The sequence below is a fragment of the Engystomops pustulosus genome, chromosome 7, assembly GCF_040894005.1.
Source record: "Engystomops pustulosus chromosome 7, aEngPut4.maternal, whole genome shotgun sequence".
NCBI classification, from domain to species: Eukaryota; Metazoa; Chordata; class Amphibia; order Anura; family Leptodactylidae; genus Engystomops; species Engystomops pustulosus.
In genome coordinates this window covers 36,618,329-36,640,508 of record NC_092417.1, presented here as the reverse complement: position 1 = coordinate 36,640,508, position 22,180 = coordinate 36,618,329, and the positions used below count along the sequence as shown (strand labels likewise).

General features: G+C 45.0%; 1 protein-coding gene across 1 annotated transcript; it reads right to left on the bottom strand.

The window, feature by feature from the left end:
- On the bottom strand, positions 1-19,459 carry FAM98B (family with sequence similarity 98 member B). The gene is made up of 8 exons (XM_072115447.1): positions 19,284-19,459; positions 13,184-13,329; positions 12,115-12,246; positions 10,754-10,926; positions 9,110-9,190; positions 8,689-8,805; positions 5,482-5,649; positions 1-2,864 (listed from the first exon to the last, which is right to left on the bottom strand). Exons 1-8 carry the CDS (start codon positions 19,319-19,321, stop codon positions 2,598-2,600), a joined length of 1,122 nt encoding a protein of 373 aa, XP_071971548.1. The 5' UTR covers positions 19,322-19,459; the 3' UTR covers positions 1-2,597.
- Positions 19,460-22,180: the final 2,721 nt, after the last annotated feature.

The window sequence follows — 22,180 nt, the reverse complement described above, 5'->3', positions numbered from 1 at the left end:
TTACATATTTATAGCAATCACTTTTACTATTCGGTTATGGATTATACAAAACCTGCACTGCATGAGACTTTCCGCACAGATTCCGGGGAGATTTTATTTCCTCTGTGTGTGGACAAGTGTTCTCACAATGTCCTCCTTGTTACCCATGCTATAAAATACTGCAAGGTGATTCTGTAGCAGGACCGGACCCTTACATTCATACTGGAGACCAGAAATGTAGGACACGTTTGTAATAAAGTAACAGGAGACGAGGTTTGTATGTCACACTGAACCAAACTACCTATGTACACAGAGCACACAATAGTAAAAAAATATGTCAGCGCCATAATTAGAGCAGAGTTCCCCATTTAGCATTTGATAATTAGGGGAATTGTCTGAGTTCTAGTAAATGGAGGTTAATATAACAGCAACCATCAAGACAAACACCTTTGTGCCAGGACATATAGATCTTAGGCTGCATTCACACCGACGTATGGGGGACGTTTTTCCTTCCCTATACACCGCAATGGGTGCACCGTACTGTTCCGTAGAAAGATAGGTCGTGTTCCATCTTTCGCCGGAATACGGTGCTGTGTATTTCTATGGAGAGGGGCGGAGGGTGAGCACCGGACATATGAAAACGGCCGTATACACGGGTAGCATACAGCCCTGTTTATTTACTTGGCCTATTGCGCACCATACCGTAAGCAGCCATATCAAAATATAGAGCATGTCCTATTTTCTCATGTATTTTCATGCTGTACGCCCCATAGAAGTCTATGGGAACGTAGAAAATATGTGTTGTATATGTGCTACATACGGTTGTGCACCCTATACTGCTGTATATACGTGTCGCATCCAGAACCAGTGGGCGGTGCTTTCTGTCAGCCAGCCAATAGTCAGCCATCAATCATCTGCCAGCCCACCGCATTTTATACGGATACAGTGACATGCGGATGAAAATCATCACGTATATAGATTCATAAAGCAGGAAATACATACATACATGTGAATGCAGCCTTACCCAGTATTCATGTCATGATACTGATCCACCCACTGCCTGCACTGGAAGACCTCTGCCTACAATGATAGAACTAGTTATATATGTATAACCTTAGGCAGATTGTACTTCATAAAACCGGCTCCACCCTAAACCCCAAATCAAGTGAAGCGAACTAACCTGCTCCACTCCCTTCAGTTCACTCTCAGACATCTTTGAGCTCTTGTACCTCAAAAGGAAACCCGTCATCAGGTTCTCTTTAATTAAGAAATCAGCAATTATTGTGCGTCATTGACTGGCACCAGTCACTAATGTAAAAAAAGAAGCCTCTCACCTGTGACCCGGATCATACAGCTTATAACAATGCCCTAAATTTCTGCCACTAAAAATGAGTTGTGTTCATGTACACGATGGGGGAAAGCGCATGGATTTCTGCTACAATCCTGCGTGAGTCAGCGATGAATGGGAGCAGAGACGTCAAGGTCGGCTACGTATATGGAGTGCGTCAGTAACTATTGAGCCCACGTGATCTCAGAGAGACGCATCTAAACTTAAAAGAAACCTGCCATAAAGTAATTACCTATTAAGTGAGATCTGATGGCAGGTTCCTAATAACATTCCAAGCCCTAAACCGTCTTTCCCTAATCCTATGACACTCCCTAACCTCATCTACACTTTAATATGCTAATTTTCAGCAGACACGACTGGGGCTTGGAGTAGCCTCTGTTATCCCTCCTACCTGCGAGTCCTAGTGGCATTTCCCTTGCTCCCTTTGGAGCTCCGCACATGCACAGTGGCTCCGGTTGCAGTTCCGGTGGGAGTCCGGTGGCAGTAGGCGCATGTGCAGAGCACCTGAAGGAGTTGGTGAGAGACAGAATTGCCACTAGGACGCACGGAGGGACAGTAAAGGCTACTGGGGCGTGGAGTAGGCTTTGCTCCCGTGCCCCGGAGAGGCTACTCCCTCCACCCCAGTAGCCTCTGCCAGAAATGTACATATTACAGTGTAGATAAGGTTAGTAAGTGATATAGGATTAGGGAAAAACACTTTAGGGCTTAGAATATTACTAGGAACCTACCATCAGATTCACCTTAATAAGGAGCTTCCTGTTTGTAAGTTTCCTTAAAAGGGGTATTCAGGTCATTGAAGATATCGCATCCACAAGGAAAGGGATTGGAGATACACACAAGTAATGTCCAATCAGCATGCTCTTACACTGTGAGGTCACTGCTGTCATGTGACCAAACTGCACATGCACATAAAGCAACATGCAAGTTGTATGCACAGTCCCATGGTTATACAAGGAATAATAAGGTTCCCCTGGGACACATGACTGGGGCAGGAGCTGCTCTGTCTATGCTGCAGACACTAGAACAAAATTATTAATTCATTCTGACATATAAAATGTATAAAAGTTATTGCAAGTCCAGGTCATTACTCTGACAGTGGATGGTGTATAGGATACGATATCCCTGGGCATACATGTCCTGTTATCAACGTCCATGTGGTCTCCATGAGGTCTGAGACGACGATAATAAAAAAATAAATAAGTGATGGTGAAAAAACGCTGGATGCTGCCGCTCTGATAGTGGAGAGAAATGATTCTTCCAACATGTCCATTCAGTATCTTCTATAGTTCCCTCTTCCTCCGTAGCCTCCGTCACCATATCCTCCTCTGCCCTGGTAGCCTCCTCGTCCGCCCCGATTGAAATCCCTTGCACCTGCATTATACCCTCCTCTTCCTCCACCGCCGCGTCCTCCGCCTCCTCTCCAGCCTCCTCCTCTTCCTCCATCGTCCCTTCTCTTCTGCCATGGGGGCATCTCAGGGGGTGGGGGCTCAATCTCTGAAGGTCTTCCTCCCCGATCTGGCACCCTGCCCATCAGAATCTGCATAAAAAGGAATGAAGAAACACCACAACTCACTATTCATACACAACTAAAGTATTTACAGTGAATCCGACTACTAACCCCCACCAATCACAAGAACCCTCAGCCATCTGGAGAGCCATCCTGTTCTCACTAGTGCGTGCGGCATGGTTGCTGCTGCTCCATTCTATTCTATGGGGGTTTCAGAAATTGCTGAGCACAGTGTAGGTATCTCTGGGATTCCTATAGACATAACTGGAGATACCCCAAGCTGTGCTCAGCGATTTACAACACCTCCATAGTACTGAATGGGATGGTAAGGCACCTGCGCAAGCTGTAGCTCCATCAATTACTAAGAACAGGACCTTCACTCTCCAGATGGCTGCAGGTTCCTGATCGGTGGGAGTTCTGGCACTTGGACCCTTACCGATCAACTGGGTATCCCCTACCCTTGATAGGAGAAAACTTGAAGACTTGGCAAACCATACATATTGATGACTCCAAAATCATGTAACCCTTTACTTTACAACATTACTAAATTTTATTGCCGTTTAAGCTCCTGTCACTCAGTGATGGTCAGTGTAATATTCCAGGGTGTGGCGGGGACTCTCTAAGCAGACACTTCACGATTCCTCTGTGCTATGAGATACTGTGTGCTGACAATGTGCTCAGATTATAAGGGTACATGTTTATCTACACTTTTATTTACCTTCTGAACATTGTACTAGTATCTGGCACATAGAAAAAGATATGAGAAATAAGGAGATCCATGAGATGGATATAACACACAATGACTCTCAGCTCTGCTAACTCACCTAATCAATAAAACACAGTCAGCTCTGCTATATGCCTCCCTCCCCCGCTATAAAAACCTTATCTGTCTGTAGCTTGTAGAGTAAGTCTCTGCATGCTGCTTGTCGGCAGGAAGTGTCTGTACTGGTCATGTAATGCAGTGCAGACTAGAGAAGCTATTCATAGTCATAGTTAGAAGATTTATGGATATATGCAGGGACAACTAGAATTGTAAACACCAGGACTGATAGAGACAGGTTGGAATTATATCTGTGAAATGCTGTATTTTAGTTAATAACAGTGAATTAGAGAATGTGTTATGCTGTTATCCTGAGTATATTTAAGAATATTGTGTTTGTGGGAAAACCCCTTTAAGCACTTATAGGGTTACTCCAGGGTTTAGAAATATATGAACTTCCTGCACAATAAATGACCACCAGGTGTACAAAACGCACCTCCCCCTCGATCGGCTGCCTAAAGCTTTCCCAGTATCGTTCATCTAAATTCCGCAGTCCCTATGTGTAACTACTCCTGGACAACCCCTTTAAATATCAAAGCATTTAATAATGGAAACAACACAGGAGAATAAATCCATTTCCAAGAAGTGCTGTGCGCTGGCTCAGGGACCAGGACAGTCAGTACAGAGTGCTCAGTTTCCTTGGTGTCCTATTAAGAAGCAGAAAAGTGCACTGCGGTGCCAACCACGATGTGCCCAGAACGAATATCCAGCATATGGCGACGTCAGATCGCACACAGAAAACATGACTGTAAATCAGAGCTCGGCAAATCCCGGCCGCTGGGTCTCCATAGAGACTGAAAAGTGAGACCTGACGACCAGCTGCTTATTGTTCTGTCTGGGTGAGAAACGCCTATAAAATCGCAACACAATGGAGGCGTCCCACGTACGTACGCGCTAAAGAGACTTGTCCTCAGGGTAGGAGCAGCAGAGGACATTGCATGGTGTAGGGAAATATGTCTTATATGTAGGATATGACTGTATGTACTCTGCAATGTCATATTATAATTGTATACGTCCACTATAATTTGTAAGGCGCTACGGAATATGATGGCGCTATATAAATAGATTATTATTATTAAAGTGCAGAGCATAAAGGGACGTCCGGCGGCCATGATGCCTGCGACTTGCCATATTATGTGGCTCTATAACGAGTCTGAAAGATGTCACACAGCCTCGTAGTGACAACTACAAAACTTCTACCCTTCATCATCTTGATTTTTCTCAAACTTTTAAAGGATGATTCTAATGAACTAGAAGGGCTCCATGCTGTAGCTTCACAGGCTGTTAGTGCAGGAGCACTTCCGCTGTGTGAGATTACATCAGGATAATCAGCCTGGGAGATTCCAGGGGGTGTTACCAGAGCCCCTCCAAGCTGCATATTCACAGCCTGTTATACTGTCTCCCCTCCTCACTCAGAACTTCCACCGTCCCTCTTCCTGATGTAATCTCACTGCAGCAGAGGAAGCTTCAGCCCACAATGGGAGGGGCACAGTGTAACAGCCTGTGAATCTGAAGGACAGAGGGGCTCTGGTAACATCTTCTGGAACCCTTCAGGATTATCTTGATATAATCTAACACCGTGGGAGAAAGAAGTGCACCTGTACAAGGTAACAGCCTGTGAACCACTTAACTCCTCCAGACCCGCCTCCCCCTCAGAGCCCCCTCCCCCTCAGAGCCCCCTCCCCCTCAGAGCCCCCTCCCCCTCAGAGCCCCCTCCCCCTCAGATGCAATAGAGCTCTGCAGGTAATCACCAGCAGTGTTCACAACTATACACCGGGGTATAAAAGAGAACAAAAACTTGAAAAACAGATCTGCAGCACAACTTACCTTATTGACAGGACACACCATCTTCTCCCGGACTGACCCACTGCTGGTGCGAACTATCCTGGAGAGATCCCGCCTGGCAGCCAATAGATGAGACACACTGATTGCCGTTTTTGGTGACAGGGAGTAACGGATTGGTTGATAAGCTCTTGCAATTTCATCCATTTTTGCCTAAAAAGTAAATTTATAATAATTTTTATAGGTGTATATAAACCACATGATAAACAGACACACAGGTTGCCCATAAACTAGTATTTGGATTTGTTCACCGAAACTACAGCTTAAAGGACATCATCACCATATCAAGGATTGTACACCAAGCACACCGACATACTCATGTGCACCCCCTTTGGCAGGATCTGCTCTTCTTTTAGATTTTTATGCCTTGTTTTTATGCAAAAAGGGCTTTAAAATTATGCAAATGAGCCTGAGGGGTTCCAGGCTCCATTAACTCATATGGAGCCTGGAGCCCCTCAAACCAATTTGCAGAATTTTAAAAGCCTATTTTGTAAAAACCAGGGCACAAGAAGCTAAAAGAAAAGCAGATCCCGCCAGAGGGGGCACACACCAGTATGTCAGTGTACAATCCTTGATGGGGTGATAGTTGTCCTTTAAATAATGCAAGACCAAAATGGGTGCTAAGGATTGCGTCTCCTCTACATCAGCCTCACACCAACCCAATTATGTACCTGCTCAGCATGCTCCAAAACCCTGATAGACCTACATAGGAGCAATAAGAGAAATGCAATATTAATGGCCTCCGTGCTCTGGGTGTGCCAGGTAAATATTCCTCGCAAGGTATGGAGAAGCTGAAACCACCAATTACTTGTGGTACATATCGTTTGTCTATGTGGACCAGTCACTATACAAGTATTTGGGAGGCGTCACCATCTCCAGGGCCTGATAAACCTGTTCAATATTATGATCACCGTCACAATTGAATTAAGAGCCAAGAATACTGAATAGGAGACGGGCCCTTAAAACGTATTGTTAGGACTAATATCAGTTTCTAAATATGGGAAACCCGTTCATGTGCTATTGTGGACACTTATGTAATACACAGGCAGGTCCACTGTGACACGACACGCTTGTTACTCCCAGGCTATGAGAGGTTAATCTGGCTGAAAACCACAGTGGTCAGTCTATAAAAGACGTATTATGCGCTGGCGGGATTTCACGGACTGACCACAGCGCCAGGGACAGAACCTATAGTGATATGATGCAAGGAGTCCCCTTCTTAGCTGTGGAAGAGCAACGCTGTGCTATAATCATGATTACATAATGATATTATATATCACTATAATGTACGGAGTCCCGATCCTCTGCGCTGAGGCTGGCCTGTGATACTGGCCAGCGTACAGGGTCACTTTGCAGCTACTTGTCTTATCACATAACATCAGAATGATTAGACCTCCCCTGTAACTGGGGATCTTATACCTATATACAAGGAGATTCTCAGTACGGATATGCTGCCCTCATGTGGTCTTCAGTGTCACTGCATGCGATGCCACCCACTCATTTTTATTGTCTTACACGGCATGGTACAGAGAATATATGCACTGACACGAGTCCCTGTCCCCACCCGAGCGCTGGAGCCAACGTCACCGGAAGTAAATTAACCCACCTTATGTAAGGAAAGTGTAGGAGGAAACCAAAGAAACCGTACAGGCATCACAAGGTGATCACACATTCGTGTATTGCTAGTAAATGCGGTAATGGGGAGGGGGGGGGGGGCATAATACATTAAATCTTAAAGGAATTTGGCCTACAAACGTAGTATTGCAGGAACTGGTTACCAAGTTACCATCTGTATGGAGCTGTGGTTACAGGGAGTGAAGAACTAATCCACCTTTCTTAGTCTCAAATGTCCATTAAAGGGGTTTTTCCCATTTCAGTCGTAATGGATATTGTTTGAACAATGAAAGACTATACAAATTTCCAATACACATTCTGTATCAATTCCTCATGGTTTTCTAGCTCTCTGCTTGCTGTCCTTCTATAGAAAGCTTCTAGGTTTACTACTAATGTACAGATATCTGACCATGGTCACACAGGTGCACGGCTCGTTATATCACACGGCTCTGATTACTCTCTATGATATAACGAGCTGTGCACCTGTGCGACCATGGTCAGTAAAAACAGAGAAGCTTCCTACAGCAAGCAGAGATCCAGAACAACGTGAGGAATTTATACAGAAAGTATATTGGAAAATAATGGGGGTTATTTATCATTAGGCGGCTACTTGGGACAGTTCTATGTCTGTCTTTGGAGCTTTACTGCCTGTCAGATTCATTAAAGTGGCCTTGGCTCTTCAATAAATGTTCTTATGCTCTACTTTGTCTCCCAATGTGAAGGTGGTCATCGATTTATGGGGTTATGTATAGAAATATATAAATCTATAGATATAGATTGTAGAAAATCAAGATTGCTTGTCTTGTATGTATACGAGAAGCCAAGTGTAGAGGAGTAAGAGATGGACAAGGTTACAGTATAATTGTCTGTAATTCTCATGTGGGATTACACATTTGTAAGGAGAGGGACACACAACGCTAGGCGATTGTAGAACTTATGTGTCCTTTCTCTATATAACCCACTGCACTATTTTCTGCATTATTACCAGTAGTGCTCAAACTCTCGGTATTCCTTACACTACATCTTTTCACATTCATGATGATTGGGCAAACATCTGTAGGAAATGTTCATTCCCTATCAATGCCACATGTTAGGTATATGCAGATTTCTTCTTCTTTTTTTGAAAAAGATATTTATTTGGTAGAAGAAATGTTATACAGTCAACATTGGAAATACAACATTCAGTAAGCACATGTTTTACATATCGAGCAGATATATTGTAGTGAGATATTACTTTTTTCTACCCGGTATAATTCTGTGACTCCTTAATTACATATCAATAGACAACAGAGACACAACGTGCGTCTCTTAGGAAGCAGATTTCTTGTTAAGAAGTACAAGCCTGTATGTAAATGAGGCATGTGATGCTAACAAATGCACACTGTGTAGGGGCAAGCTACCATTCCCCGCCACGTATAAAGAAAGATGTACATGAACAACAGGTAATAAGAACAAAGAGACATATTTTCCTACAGAAGCAGATTATGTATCAGGAGAACAGGGCTTTGGAGTCAATCTGACAGTCCTAACATGAGATTGTGCATATGCGATAACCCAGCCTACCTATACATCACTAACCTTTGCTTTGTCAGACCAACCAAATGACTGTACGGTGACATCCAAACGTTTTATTAACATTCTGCGCCGACACTCGTATTCTTTACAGAGAGCTTCATTGATTTTCTCCAGACGATCCTATAAGGGAAATAATGATCAACTATATAACTTGCAATTGATTTTTATGTTTCAGTAGAGAGCAGATACATATTACAGGGAAGCATAGGAGTTATCAAGCCTGAATGAGATGCTCTTCACTCAATTCACCAATGGTCACAACCGAAGAAACTGAAACATTGTATCTGTATCTGTTGTATCTGTATCTGGTGGGGGGTCTTATCCATGGGACACTTCCTTTTTGTCGTGCGAGATACAGATCATATATTTTTTATAATTACATACACACCACTAGAATCAAGAAAATATTTCACAGCTTCCTCACCAGCTGCTGTGCATTCAGATCCACATCGAGCAGCGCCTGATCAATGTTTGTAGACTTGGCCTTTGGTAACAGTTCAGTAACCTGTCAACAATGAAAACATTGGGCTTTATAAAATACAAACATAGAGTTTGGAAGATAAAGATTGTGGAGGTATGAGAAATCGCAGCTTAGTGAAACTACAGCCCTACAAGATGATCATATGACTTCTGCGTCCCTAATCCGATAGTAGAACAAAAGAAAGTACGAGTATGATTTGTAAGAGGATTTCCAAGACCATCATAACAGGACTTCTGGAAGACACTCAGCGTCCTAGTGAACCTGCTGACACAGTGATTGATTGCTGTTCCTGTACAAAATTGTGAACACAGAAGTCATGAATTGCTATGCGTTAGGCTTCATGGCCACGTCCGCAAGGTATATTGTGCACAGTGCAGTGACAGAGTCGGGCAGCAACACATTGCATCCACCTGGCCAAAACGGGCCACAAACATTACTCTGTTTGCAGCAAGTTTTTTCACACGTTTATGTGCGATTAAGGCCTCATGCATGAGGCCTTAATCACACAGTTGAATACTGCACTGCGTCTCTAACTTCAGCTGCAATTTGGCAATAAGTTTTGTTTAGCCCAAGACCGGCTACACACAAAAGTGTATGGCCTGCGGAAAAGGAGCCCTGTTCTGGTTTCATCCCATGCAGTCGATGGGAGTCTCTGCAGTATACAGAAATATGATGCAAGGACTTCCTGTCTGGCGGCTGAACTTCAGCACAGACACCAACATTTCTTACAGTTCAGCCCTTAGGCAGGAAGTCCTTGCTACAAATTTCTGTATAATGCAGGGACTCTCGTCCACTGTTCGTGCTACAGGATCCAACCAGCACACAGGTCAGTTTCCACAGGCCGAACTAAAGACGTGGTTAACCAGAGGTGTAATGAGGTCATCAGCATGTACACGGCATAGAAACAGGGAGCATAAAGTAACAAGCTGTAATATCATGAACTTCACCACATGGAGAACAACAATGAAGTCCGATAAGCCAATAGTAAACAATCTAGAGTTAATGGAAACTTGAATAGACTACAGTCCTGTTGTGAAAATGGCCAATTTATAAGGTCTCATCCACACAAACATGGTTTTAAACTGTGTGCCAGCCATTGTTTCAATGTCTCATGGAAGACAGACACTAAACCAGGGACTTTGTTTGCAGTCCGAGCACACCAAAGCCAAAGAGGACATCCGAACACCTCACACATGTGAAGATGAACACATCATTCTCTAGGGGCTGCTACAGAAATTCAGGGACACTTTCAGTTTTGTTTCTAGGCCCCACAGTTGCTGAGATATTGGTCCCAGTATCGGACAATTATAATCCTCTCCACTGTCAGGGAGGAGGTGCTGGAGCAGAGGAGAATGTGCTATGATAATATTCTACTTGTTAAAAAACAATAGCATAACACATGCCCCCTCCCAGTACCACCTCTCTGACTGATACTGTGACTGATATCTCAGTAGCCGTGGGGGCTAGAAAGAAAAAGTGCCAAAAGTGCCCTTGAATCTCTGTAACAGTCCCTACAGCACAGTATGTGACCCTCCACATGTGTGAGGTGGTGAAAAATGTACAGTAAATGTAAAGCAATGTCCTCACCTTTTCCTCCACACTTTTTAACATAGAGGAAACATTTGAAGACGACTGTTCAGGGAGTCGAAGAGCTGCACAGATTGTTCTGACTTCCTTATACACCTCATCACCTGAGCTGGGGTCCTTCTGCTTGTTGTTCTGTAGTATTTGCAAAGCCTGAAGTTCTGAACCTAAAAACACTGCAAAAAGGAAAAAATAGAAGAATGAGATAAAAGCCAGAAGCTAGACTGTACTATAGAAAATATTCTTAAAATAAGCTCAAAAATATCAGGCGCTAGTAAATAGCCTGACAATGTGAATGTACGGTAGTCATGTTTTTACCAAAGAAATTCTATAGCAAAACAGTATGGCAAAGACTGCCCTAAATTAAAGAAACTATGATATTGATGACCAATCCCTAGGACAACCATATCCAATAATAATAATCTTCATATTCCATAGCCCTTTACAAATAATAGGGGATATAAGAGTTTGTATAATGGTCTAGCCATTGTTTATAAGGGAACAGAATAAAGTAATTTAATAAATAAAGATGCTGCTGCTTGAACCAGTCATCATCTTATATACAACGTGAATGTGACTGCAGAGAAGCCTGAAACTTGGCATCTGGTATTTGCCAGATAACAGACGGGAGGAGGACACAGGATGGGTTAGTAGCGAGAGAAATTTCATGCATTAGGGAGTGTGAATGGCTGTCCTAAAGAGATGGGTTTTAAGGGCACATTTGAAACTTTAGAGGTTGGGTATTAGTCTGATAGTCCAGAGAAGGGCATTCCAGAGAACTGGTGCAGCTGAGGGAAGTCCTAGAGACGAGTGAGATGTTTAGATTGATATATATCTTAATTCAAGATCACTGGCAGATAAAAGAGCACAGGTTGGTTGATAGACTGAGATGAGAAGAACGATAAGGAGGTGCAGCATTATGCAGAGCTTTGTGGATAAGGGGTTTTATTTTAAACCATATTCGGAAGGAGACAGGCAGCCAGCGCAGTGACTGGCACAAACTAGAGTTATTTGTGTAGTGTTTGGTCTGAAAGACGAGCCTGGCAGCTGCATTAAGAATAGATGATAGAGGAGAGATTTTAGTGAGTAGAAGATCAATTAGTAGAAAGTTACAGTAGTCTTGTAGAGAATGAATCAGTGAGACAATTACAATTTTAGAGGTTTGGTAGGTTAGTAGAGGTTGAAAAATCAAGAAGTTTAGTCTTGGATTAAGTTTCAAGAAGAGAGAGGACATGATGTCAGAGACAGCAGAGAGACAATCATTAGTGTTCTGCAGTAAGGCAGGGGTGATGTTACATGCAGAAGTATATAGCTGGGCATCATCCGCATTTTGCTCTTTGACACATTTGTTTCTGTGTACTCACATAGCAGCTTCAGACAGTCCTCTTTCTTTTTTAATCTGTCTTTAATGTCTCCAGAAACCAGGGTAGGATAAGGGCAGGAGAGCTCCTTTAAGAATCCACTTATCTCCAACTGCACGCTTTCTATGTCACCACCTGGAAGAAAGCAGGATAGTTATAGAGCAGTAACATATTCAATGTTTTCTACTAATTTTATCCAAGTAACATAAATTAACTCAATGCTACTACTATCAAGCTGAATGCCCTTTATGTAGTTTCTGTACAGGACAGCAGAAGGATACCCTAGTACAGGGAAACAGTGGACTAGAGTCTATGAAATATTCTCCCATCCTACAGATTTATAGTTGATCTAGGCTAAAATAATACACTTCATACAGTACAGGCAGTCCCCAGGTTACATACTAGATAAGGTCTTGTTCTTAAGTTGAATTTGTATGCAAATCAGAACTGTATATTTTATAATTGTAATCCCAGCCAAATTTTTTGTGGTCTCTGTGACAATTGGTTTTTAAAAATATTGGGTTGTCATAAGAACCAGGATTAACAATAAAGCTTCATTGTAGACACCAGTGAAAACTGTTATAGCTGTTTATTGTAGCCTGGAGCTAAAGTACACTAAATTACCAATATCCAGAGGTCCGTTTGTAACTACAGGTCGTATGCAAGTCGGGTGTTCTTAAGTAGGGGGCCGCCTGTATTTGACATATAACCAGAAGAGGGTCCAAATGTAAGAAAATGTATTGGGAAAATACCGATACTTCTCTTTTATATCCACTTCCGTGTCTGGTTCAGATTTAGGCCTCATGCACACAACCGTAATGGTGGCCCTGATCTGACCGCACCAGATCACGGCCAGCATTGTGGCCAGTCTCCATGCAGCGAGTGCACCGTGTCTCATGGCACCTTGACCATTCCAGGGGACCATGAGGACATGTCCTATCTTTTGCCAGATTGCAGCCACTTAGCTTTCTATGGAAAAGGAAGGGGTGAAGAGTGCAACCCCCTTCCTTCTTTGTGCTATGCCCGGGATCCAAAGTGACTAAGGCAGCAGAAGATACAAAGTGGTGTTTACCTTCAGAGCTAACACTTTCTTCTAAGTTATCCAATAACTTAATCTGAGATGCAAGCCATTTCAAGACCTGAAAATAGTCTGGAGATGACAAACCACCTTCAAGGGCTGGACCCAGGGTGTTCTCCTCCAACAAGGGACCCTGGTACCTAGAAAAAGACATAGTATTTAAAAATTAATAAAAAGTTTTGTTCTACAAAAGTTTATTTTAAAAACCATTGCATTGTTGATATGTGTTATTTCTTGTGTTGCAGGTTATTAAAGGTTCATGTACATGATATACACTGTACCTGCATCTATAACTACAGCCAGTGTCATGTAGTGTAAGGGTTACATACTGTACTTTCACCTATAGCTACAACCAGTGTCATGTACAGGATATATACTGTGCTATTACCTATACCTACAACCAGTGTCATGTACAGGATCTATGCTGTCCAGTCACCTATAACTACAACCAGTGTCATGTACAGGATCTATGCTGTCCAGTCACCTATAACTACAACCAGTGTCATGTACAGGATCTATGCTGTCCAGTCACCTATAACTACAGCCAGTGTCATGTGCAGGAGGATAATAATAATTCTTTATTTATATAGCACACACAGATTATGCAGCGCTGCACAAAGCATGTCAAACTGGTCCCTGTCCCCATGGGGCTCACAATATAAACATAAACAACCTACCAGCATATTTTGGAGTGTGTGAGTAAACCGGAGTACCCACGCAAACACGGAGAGAACATACAAACTCTTTGCAGATGTTGACTTGGGTGGGACTAGAACCCAGGACCCAAGCTCTGCAAGAAGTACTACCCACTCAGCAACCGTGCTGTACAGGATCTGCATTGTGCTTTGTAAGTGTTTTTAAATGTTTGTTAAGTGTGATAATTTTTTGCAACAATAAACATTTACTTTTTTATGGCCAAACAACTATTTGTTTATCTTTAGCCATTTAGATACAATTCCCCTCTTTTTCCTTGCAATTAATGTAGGATCTGCACTGTCCCATCGCCTATAACTACATGCGCAGGATCTGCACTGTCCCATCGCCTATAACTACATGCGCAGGATCTGCACTGTCCCATCGCCTATAACTACATGCGCAGGATCTGCACTGTCCCATCGCCTATAACTACATGCGCAGGATCTGCACTGTCCCATCGCCTATAACTACATGCGCAGGATCTGCACTGTCCCATCGCCTATAACTACATGCGCAGGATCTGCACTGTCCCATCGCCTATAACTACATGCGCAGGATCTGCACTGTCCCATCGCCTATAACTACATGCGCAGGATCTGCACTGTCCCATCGCCTATAACTACATGCGCAGGATCTGCACTGTCCCATCGCCTATAACTACATGCGCAGGATCTGCACTGTCCCATCGCCTATAACTACATGCGCAGGATCTGCACTGTCCCATCGCCTATAACTACATGCGCAGGATCTGCACTGTCCCATCGCCTATAACTACATGCGCAGGATCTGCACTGTCCCATCGCCTATAACTACATGCGCAGGATCTGCACTGTCCCATCGCCTATAACTACATGCGCAGGATCTGCACTGTCCCATCGCCTATAACTACATGCGCAGGATCTGCACTGTCCCATCGCCTATAACTACATGCGCAGGATCTGCACTGTCCCATCGCCTATAACTACATGCGCAGGATCTGCACTGTCCCATCGCCTATAACTACATGCGCAGGATCTGCACTGTCCCATCGCCTATAACTACATGCGCAGGATCTGCACTGTCCCATCGCCTATAACTACATGCGCAGGATCTGCACTGTCCCATCGCCTATAACTACATGCGCAGGATCTGCACTGTCCCATCGCCTATAACTACATGCGCAGGATCTGCACTGTCCCATCGCCTATAACTACATGCGCAGGATCTGCACTGTCCCATCGCCTATAACTACATGCGCAGGATCTGCACTGTCCCATCGCCTATAACTACATGCGCAGGATCTGCACTGTCCCATCGCCTATAACTACATGCGCAGGATCTGCACTGTCCCATCGCCTATAACTACATGCGCAGGATCTGCACTGTCCCATCGCCTATAACTACATGCGCAGGATCTGCACTGTCCCATCGCCTATAACTACATGCGCAGGATCTGCACTGTCCCATCGCCTATAACTACATGCGCAGGATCTGCACTGTCCCATCGCCTATAACTACATGCGCAGGATCTGCACTGTCCCATCGCCTATAACTACATGCGCAGGATCTGCACTGTCCCATCGCCTATAACTACATGCGCAGGATCTGCACTGTCCCATCGCCTATAACTACATGCGCAGGATCTGCACTGTCCCATCGCCTATAACTACATGCGCAGGATCTGCACTGTCCCATCGCCTATAACTACATGCGCAGGATCTGCACTGTCCCATCGCCTATAACTACATGCGCAGGATCTGCACTGTCCCATCGCCTATAACTACATGCGCAGGATCTGCACTGTCCCATCGCCTATAACTACATGCGCAGGATCTGCACTGTCCCATCGCCTATAACTACATGCGCAGGATCTGCACTGTCCCATCGCCTATAACTACATGCGCAGGATCTGCACTGTCCCATCGCCTATAACTACATGCGCAGGATCTGCACTGTCGCATCGCCTATAACTACATGCGCAGGATCTGCACTGTCCCATCGCCTATAACTACATGCGCAGGATCTGCACTGTCCCATCGCCTATAACTACATGCGCAGGATCTGCACTGTCCCATCGCCTATAACTACATGCGCAGGATCTGCACTGTCCCATCGCCTATAACTACATGCGCAGGATCTGCACTGTCCCATCGCCTATAACTACATGCGCAGGATCTGCACTGTCCCATCGCCTATAACTACATGCGCAGGATCTGCACTGTCCCATCGCCTATAACTACATGCGCAGGATCTGCACTGTCCCATCGCCTATAACTACATGCGCAGGATCTGCACTGTCCCATCGCCTATAACTACATGCGCAGGATCTGCACTGTCCCATCGCCTATAACTACATGCGCAGGATCTGCACTGTCCCATCGCCTATAACTACATGCGCAGGATCTGCACTGTCCCATCGCCTATAACTACATGCGCAGGATCTGCACTGTCCCATCGCCTATAACTACATGCGCAGGATCTGCACTGTCCCATCGCCTATAACTACATGCGCAGGATCTGCACTGTCCCATCGCCTATAACTACATGCGCAGGATCTGCACTGTCCCATCGCCTATAACTACATGCGCAGGATATACACTGTCCCATCGCCTATAACTACATGCGCAGGATATACACTGTCCCATCGCCTATAACTACATGCGCAGGATATACACTGTCCCATCGCCTATAACTACATGCGCAGGATCTGCACGGTCCCATCGCCTATAACTACATGCGCAGGATCTGCACGGTCCCATCGCCTATAACTACATGCGCAGGATCTGCACTGTCCCATCGCCTATAACTACATGCGCAGGATATACACTGTCCCATCGCCTATAACTACATGCGCAGGATCTGCACTGTCCCATCGCCTATAACTACATGCGCAGGATCTGCACTGTCCCATCGCCTATAACTACATGCGCAGGATCTGCACTGTCCCATCGCCTATAACTACATGCGCAGGATCTGCACTGTCCCATCGCCTATAACTACATGCGCAGGATCTGCACTGTCCCATCGCCTATAACTACATGCGCAGGATCTGCACTGTCCCATCGCCTATAACTACATGCGCAGGATCTGCACTGTCCCATCGCCTATAACTACATGCGCAGGATCTGCACTGTCCCATCGCCTATAACTACATGCGCAGGATCTGCACTGTCCCATCGCCTATAACTACATGCGCAGGATCTGCACTGTCCCATCGCCTATAACTACATGCGCAGGATCTGCACTGTCCCATCGCCTATAACTACATGCGCAGGATCTGCACTGTCCCATCGCCTATAACTACATGCGCAGGATCTGCACTGTCCCATCGCCTATAACTACATGCGCAGGATCTGCACTGTCCCATCGCCTATAACTACATGCGCAGGATCTGCACTGTCCCATCGCCTATAACTACATGCGCAGGATCTGCACTGTCCCATCGCCTATAACTACATGCGCAGGATCTGCACTGTCCCATCGCCTATAACTACATGCGCAGGATCTGCACTGTCCCATCGCCTATAACTACATGCGCAGGATCTGCACTGTCCCATCGCCTATAACTACATGCGCAGGATCTGCACTGTCCCATCGCCTATAACTACATGCGCAGGATCTGCACTGTCCCATCGCCTATAACTACATGCGCAGGATCTGCACTGTCCCATCGCCTATAACTACATGCGCAGGATCTGCACTGTCCCATCGCCTATAACTACATGCGCAGGATCTGCACTGTCCCATCGCCTATAACTACATGCGCAGGATCTGCACTGTCCCATCGCCTATAACTACATGCGCAGGATCTGCACTGTCCCATCGCCTATAACTACATGCGCAGGATCTGCACTGTCCCATCGCCTATAACTACATGCGCAGGATCTGCACTGTCCCATCGCCTATAACTACATGCGCAGGATCTGCACTGTCCCATCGCCTATAACTACATGCGCAGGATCTGCACTGTCCCATCGCCTATAACTACATGCGCAGGATCTGCACTGTCCCATCGCCTATAACTACATGCGCAGGATCTGCACTGTCCCATCGCCTATAACTACATGCGCAGGATCTGCACTGTCCCATCGCCTATAACTACATGCGCAGGATCTGCACTGTCCCATCGCCTATAACTACATGCGCAGGATCTGCACTGTCCCATCGCCTATAACTACATGCGCAGGATCTGCACTGTCGCATCGCCTATAACTACATGCGCAGGATCTGCACTGTCCCATCGCCTATAACTACATGCGCAGGATCTGCACTGTCCCATCGCCTATAACTACATGCGCAGGATCTGCACTGTCCCATCGCCTATAACTACATGCGCAGGATCTGCACTGTCCCATCGCCTATAACTACATGCGCAGGATCTGCACTGTCCCATCGCCTATAACTACATGCGCAGGATCTGCACTGTCCCATCGCCTATAACTACATGCGCAGGATCTGCACTGTCCCATCGCCTATAACTACATGCGCAGGATCTGCACTGTCCCATCGCCTATAACTACATGCGCAGGATCTGCACTGTCCCATCGCCTATAACTACATGCGCAGGATCTGCACTGTCCCATCGCCTATAACTACATGCGCAGGATCTGCACTGTCCCATCGCCTATAACTACATGCGCAGGATCTGCACTGTCCCATCGCCTATAACTACATGCGCAGGATCTGCACTGTCCCATCGCCTATAACTACATGCGCAGGATCTGCACTGTCCCATCGCCTATAACTACATGCGCAGGATCTGCACTGTCCCATCGCCTATAACTACATGCGCAGGATATACACTGTCCCATCGCCTATAACTACATGCGCAGGATATACACTGTCCCATCGCCTATAACTACATGCGCAGGATCTGCACGGTCCCATCGCCTATAACTACATGCACAGGATCTGCACTGTCCCATCGCCTATAACTACATGCGCAGGATATACACTGTCCCATCGCCTATAACTACATGCGCAGGATATACACTGTCCCATCGCCCATAACTACATGCACAGGATATACACTGTCCCATCGCCTATAACTACATGCGCAGGATCTGCACTGTCCCATCGCCTATAACTACATGCACAGGATCTGCACTGTCCCATCGCCTTCAACTACATGCACAGGATATACACTGTCCCATCGCCTATAACTACATGCACAGGATATATATATACACAGTACTGTCATCTATAACTACATCCAATGTCATGTAGTGTACAGGATACATGCTGTACTATCACCTATATATACTGTACTATCACCTATAACTACTTGTGCACAATATATACAGTGGGTCGTGCACAGTGCATGGAGCACCTCAGTGTCAGTACATGTGTTATCACTACCATGTTGCTGTTCTGCAGCCTCTTCCCGCTTCTTTATGCCAAGTCTATACATTGCACTTACCCTAAAGCCTCTAACGTGTCCAATAAATCGGATTCCATCAGTTCTAGCGCTAAAAACCCTCCACTACTGAGGCCAATACAATACTAGGCGCCAGCTTCTGTCAGGAGCGTGTTTCCCGGCCGCTTCCGGTGCAGCGCTATAACTCGTCCGTGCTGAAACTGAACTTCCGGTCACAGTGCCGCCACTGTGTAATTATGAAGGGTCACGCGGACAGTAATAGAATTATTCGCCGCAGCAGCTATTAGAGGAGATTGTAATCTATGTAGCTCGATTCTCTATAGGCGCCCAATCAGTTTCCTTGTTTCACGCTCCCAACACATATTAGAACATGAAAGACGTGATGTGATTGGTTGTTAGAGAGAACCGCTATACAATAGGGATACCTCCTATATAAGTAATAATTTGTATATACTTTATATGCATGGAACTATAACAAGGTTGCTTTGTATTGCTTTGGTAATGTATAATTTTCACACAAAATGGTGATGGTAGAGGTAGGGTAGCATGAGCCCTGAATTCCTCTATTTGCCTGTGCAAAAAAAGCCTATAATGGGTCTGATTATGAAAATCTGGGCGTGCCCCAGCAGTACAGTGACCTGCCAATTTAATGGAGGTTGGAGCCAATGTTGGTCAAACAAACAAAAAAAAAAGTTTACTTCGTTCCTGATTCCAACATTTCAGCTTATTTACTAAGGGTCCGTCGGGTTTCCCGAATATTTCCATTGTGTGCCGAATTTCCCCAGGTTTGTGGTGCGCGATCGGATTGTGGCGCTTCGGCGCGGCTTGCATGGGATGGAGATGGGGGGGACAACCCGATGGATTCGGACAGAGCGCGGAATTTAAAAACGGAATTGTTTCGCAAGACACGCATAGTGAATCGCGCCGGACCCCAATCCACGTCGGATAAGGCACCGCGGGATCGCAACAGGACCGGGTAAGTAAATCTGCCCCCACTGTGTCTGTTTTCGGTTATTTTGTACCATCATCTGACCCAGAAGTGGTGGTGGGGGAAGTCATGGGACCTGATTTGGATAATCGGGTCTGAGTGGCACACGGAGACATCACTGTACAACATCACCTGTTTCAATAAACTTTTGGCTTCCCTGGGTTTTACTTTACCCCACCCTCTTTGCTGTAAGCCTACTCCTGGCCCAGAGAAGCTAGGAGAGAGTACACGTTCCAATCTCTCCACACCCCTGCTCTGACGTCACTAGCTGGCTCCAAGCTTGAGAGCAGGATTAGGCTTACAGTAGGCTGCGACCAGTCTTAGGACAGTATTTTCTACGCTCATCTGTTCATGATAATTTTTCACTGGAGGGCCTGTAGTTTATAATGATGCTATCTGGGGAAATGTATGACCTTTTGATCAGTTTTAATTATAATTTTTGTGGGTGATGAAACATTTAGATTTTTTTAAATTACAATTTTCTTACCTTTTTTTTTTTTTTAACTAAGCCCACATAAGCCATGATTGTTAGGCTACATTGCACAGTGCGTTTTCCGACGAGGTTTTGGGTCTGCTGGGATTCACTGAGGTCGTGTGCCCATCGCTGCTGCGCCGAGGTCCGCCGGAATTCACCTTCTTCCCGGTGCATGTAAGTGCTGATCTTGTGACACAATTCTTTTTTTAAATTCCTTTGGTTGTCCGGCGGCCACGCCCCCCGATTCCTGACGCAGCGCTCATGTGCCACAATCTGATCGCGTGCGCCAAAACCCGGGGCAATTCAGCGCAAAACGGCGCAAATCGGAAATATTCGGGAAAAAACGATGCAATCGTGCCCGCAGGTCCCTTAGTAAATGTGCCACTTTGTGTCTTTTAGAGAGGTTTAGATTGCACACCAGGGAAGGTCCTAACATACACGCTAAATGTGTCCATAGAGTTGTACAGCCAGAAGCATCCTTTTTGGCAACGTCTGCTCTTTATGCGTCACATGGAATGAGCAGTGGGATATGCTGCTGCCCTGTGTTGTAAAGACACAGTGGGAATCCTTACAACAGTGGGTATAAAGCGAGATATGTATCTAGCCTTGGATGTCTTGTACCCTAGACTGCAATGCAAATGGGGAAAATATTATTTATTTATATAACAATTTATTAAAATATATCCCTTTAAACAGTGTTCAATAACAAAGAGTGATCCGCGTGCCTTGGGGCAGTCAGAAGACTTCCAGCTTCCATAGGAACCAAACAGTTCCCCTAATCTGTACACCAGGGAGTTATTTTATTACTTTTACTTTCAGACTTACATGGTCATTGTGAGAAATCCTGCACACCATTTTTATTGTCTATGGTTTACAGAGAAAGCAAAGATGGTAAGAGTAATGTAAGGATCCTGGAAAGACTTATGGAGGGATGTTCATTGGATTATAATCACCATAGCTCCCAGTTTTGACATGAATTTTACCACCCAAAAACTAAGTCATGTTAAATGTAATACGAAGCTCCAATTATCAAGATGGTGGTACAGTAAGCTGTAATTTTCTTTTACGTTTGCAACGCTATCTGTTCCCCTGCTCCCTGATTTATAACATTGGGGAACACTCATTTTTGTGCCTAAAAGTTGGAACTGTTTGAGTCCCTGATTCTGGAAATGTTACCCATTTTCAGTGACATTTCAGCTCTACTTAATAACTAACTACTTAATAATTAATAAATGTCATATTGCTGCTCACACTAGTCGTCACTCAGTATTGTACTAGAGACATTTTGAAAATGAATGTCATATTTTGTGGCTGTATACCAGAGATTTTCCATCATGAGATGTTCTTGGACATTTGTACTGGATGCTCCAACAGTTATCACCCATAAGAGACATGGTCATAAGCCCAAGGTACTTATTACATCAACATCTCAGAAACTACAGCTGTTAGAGAGAGATGATAGTTATTTTCACAATC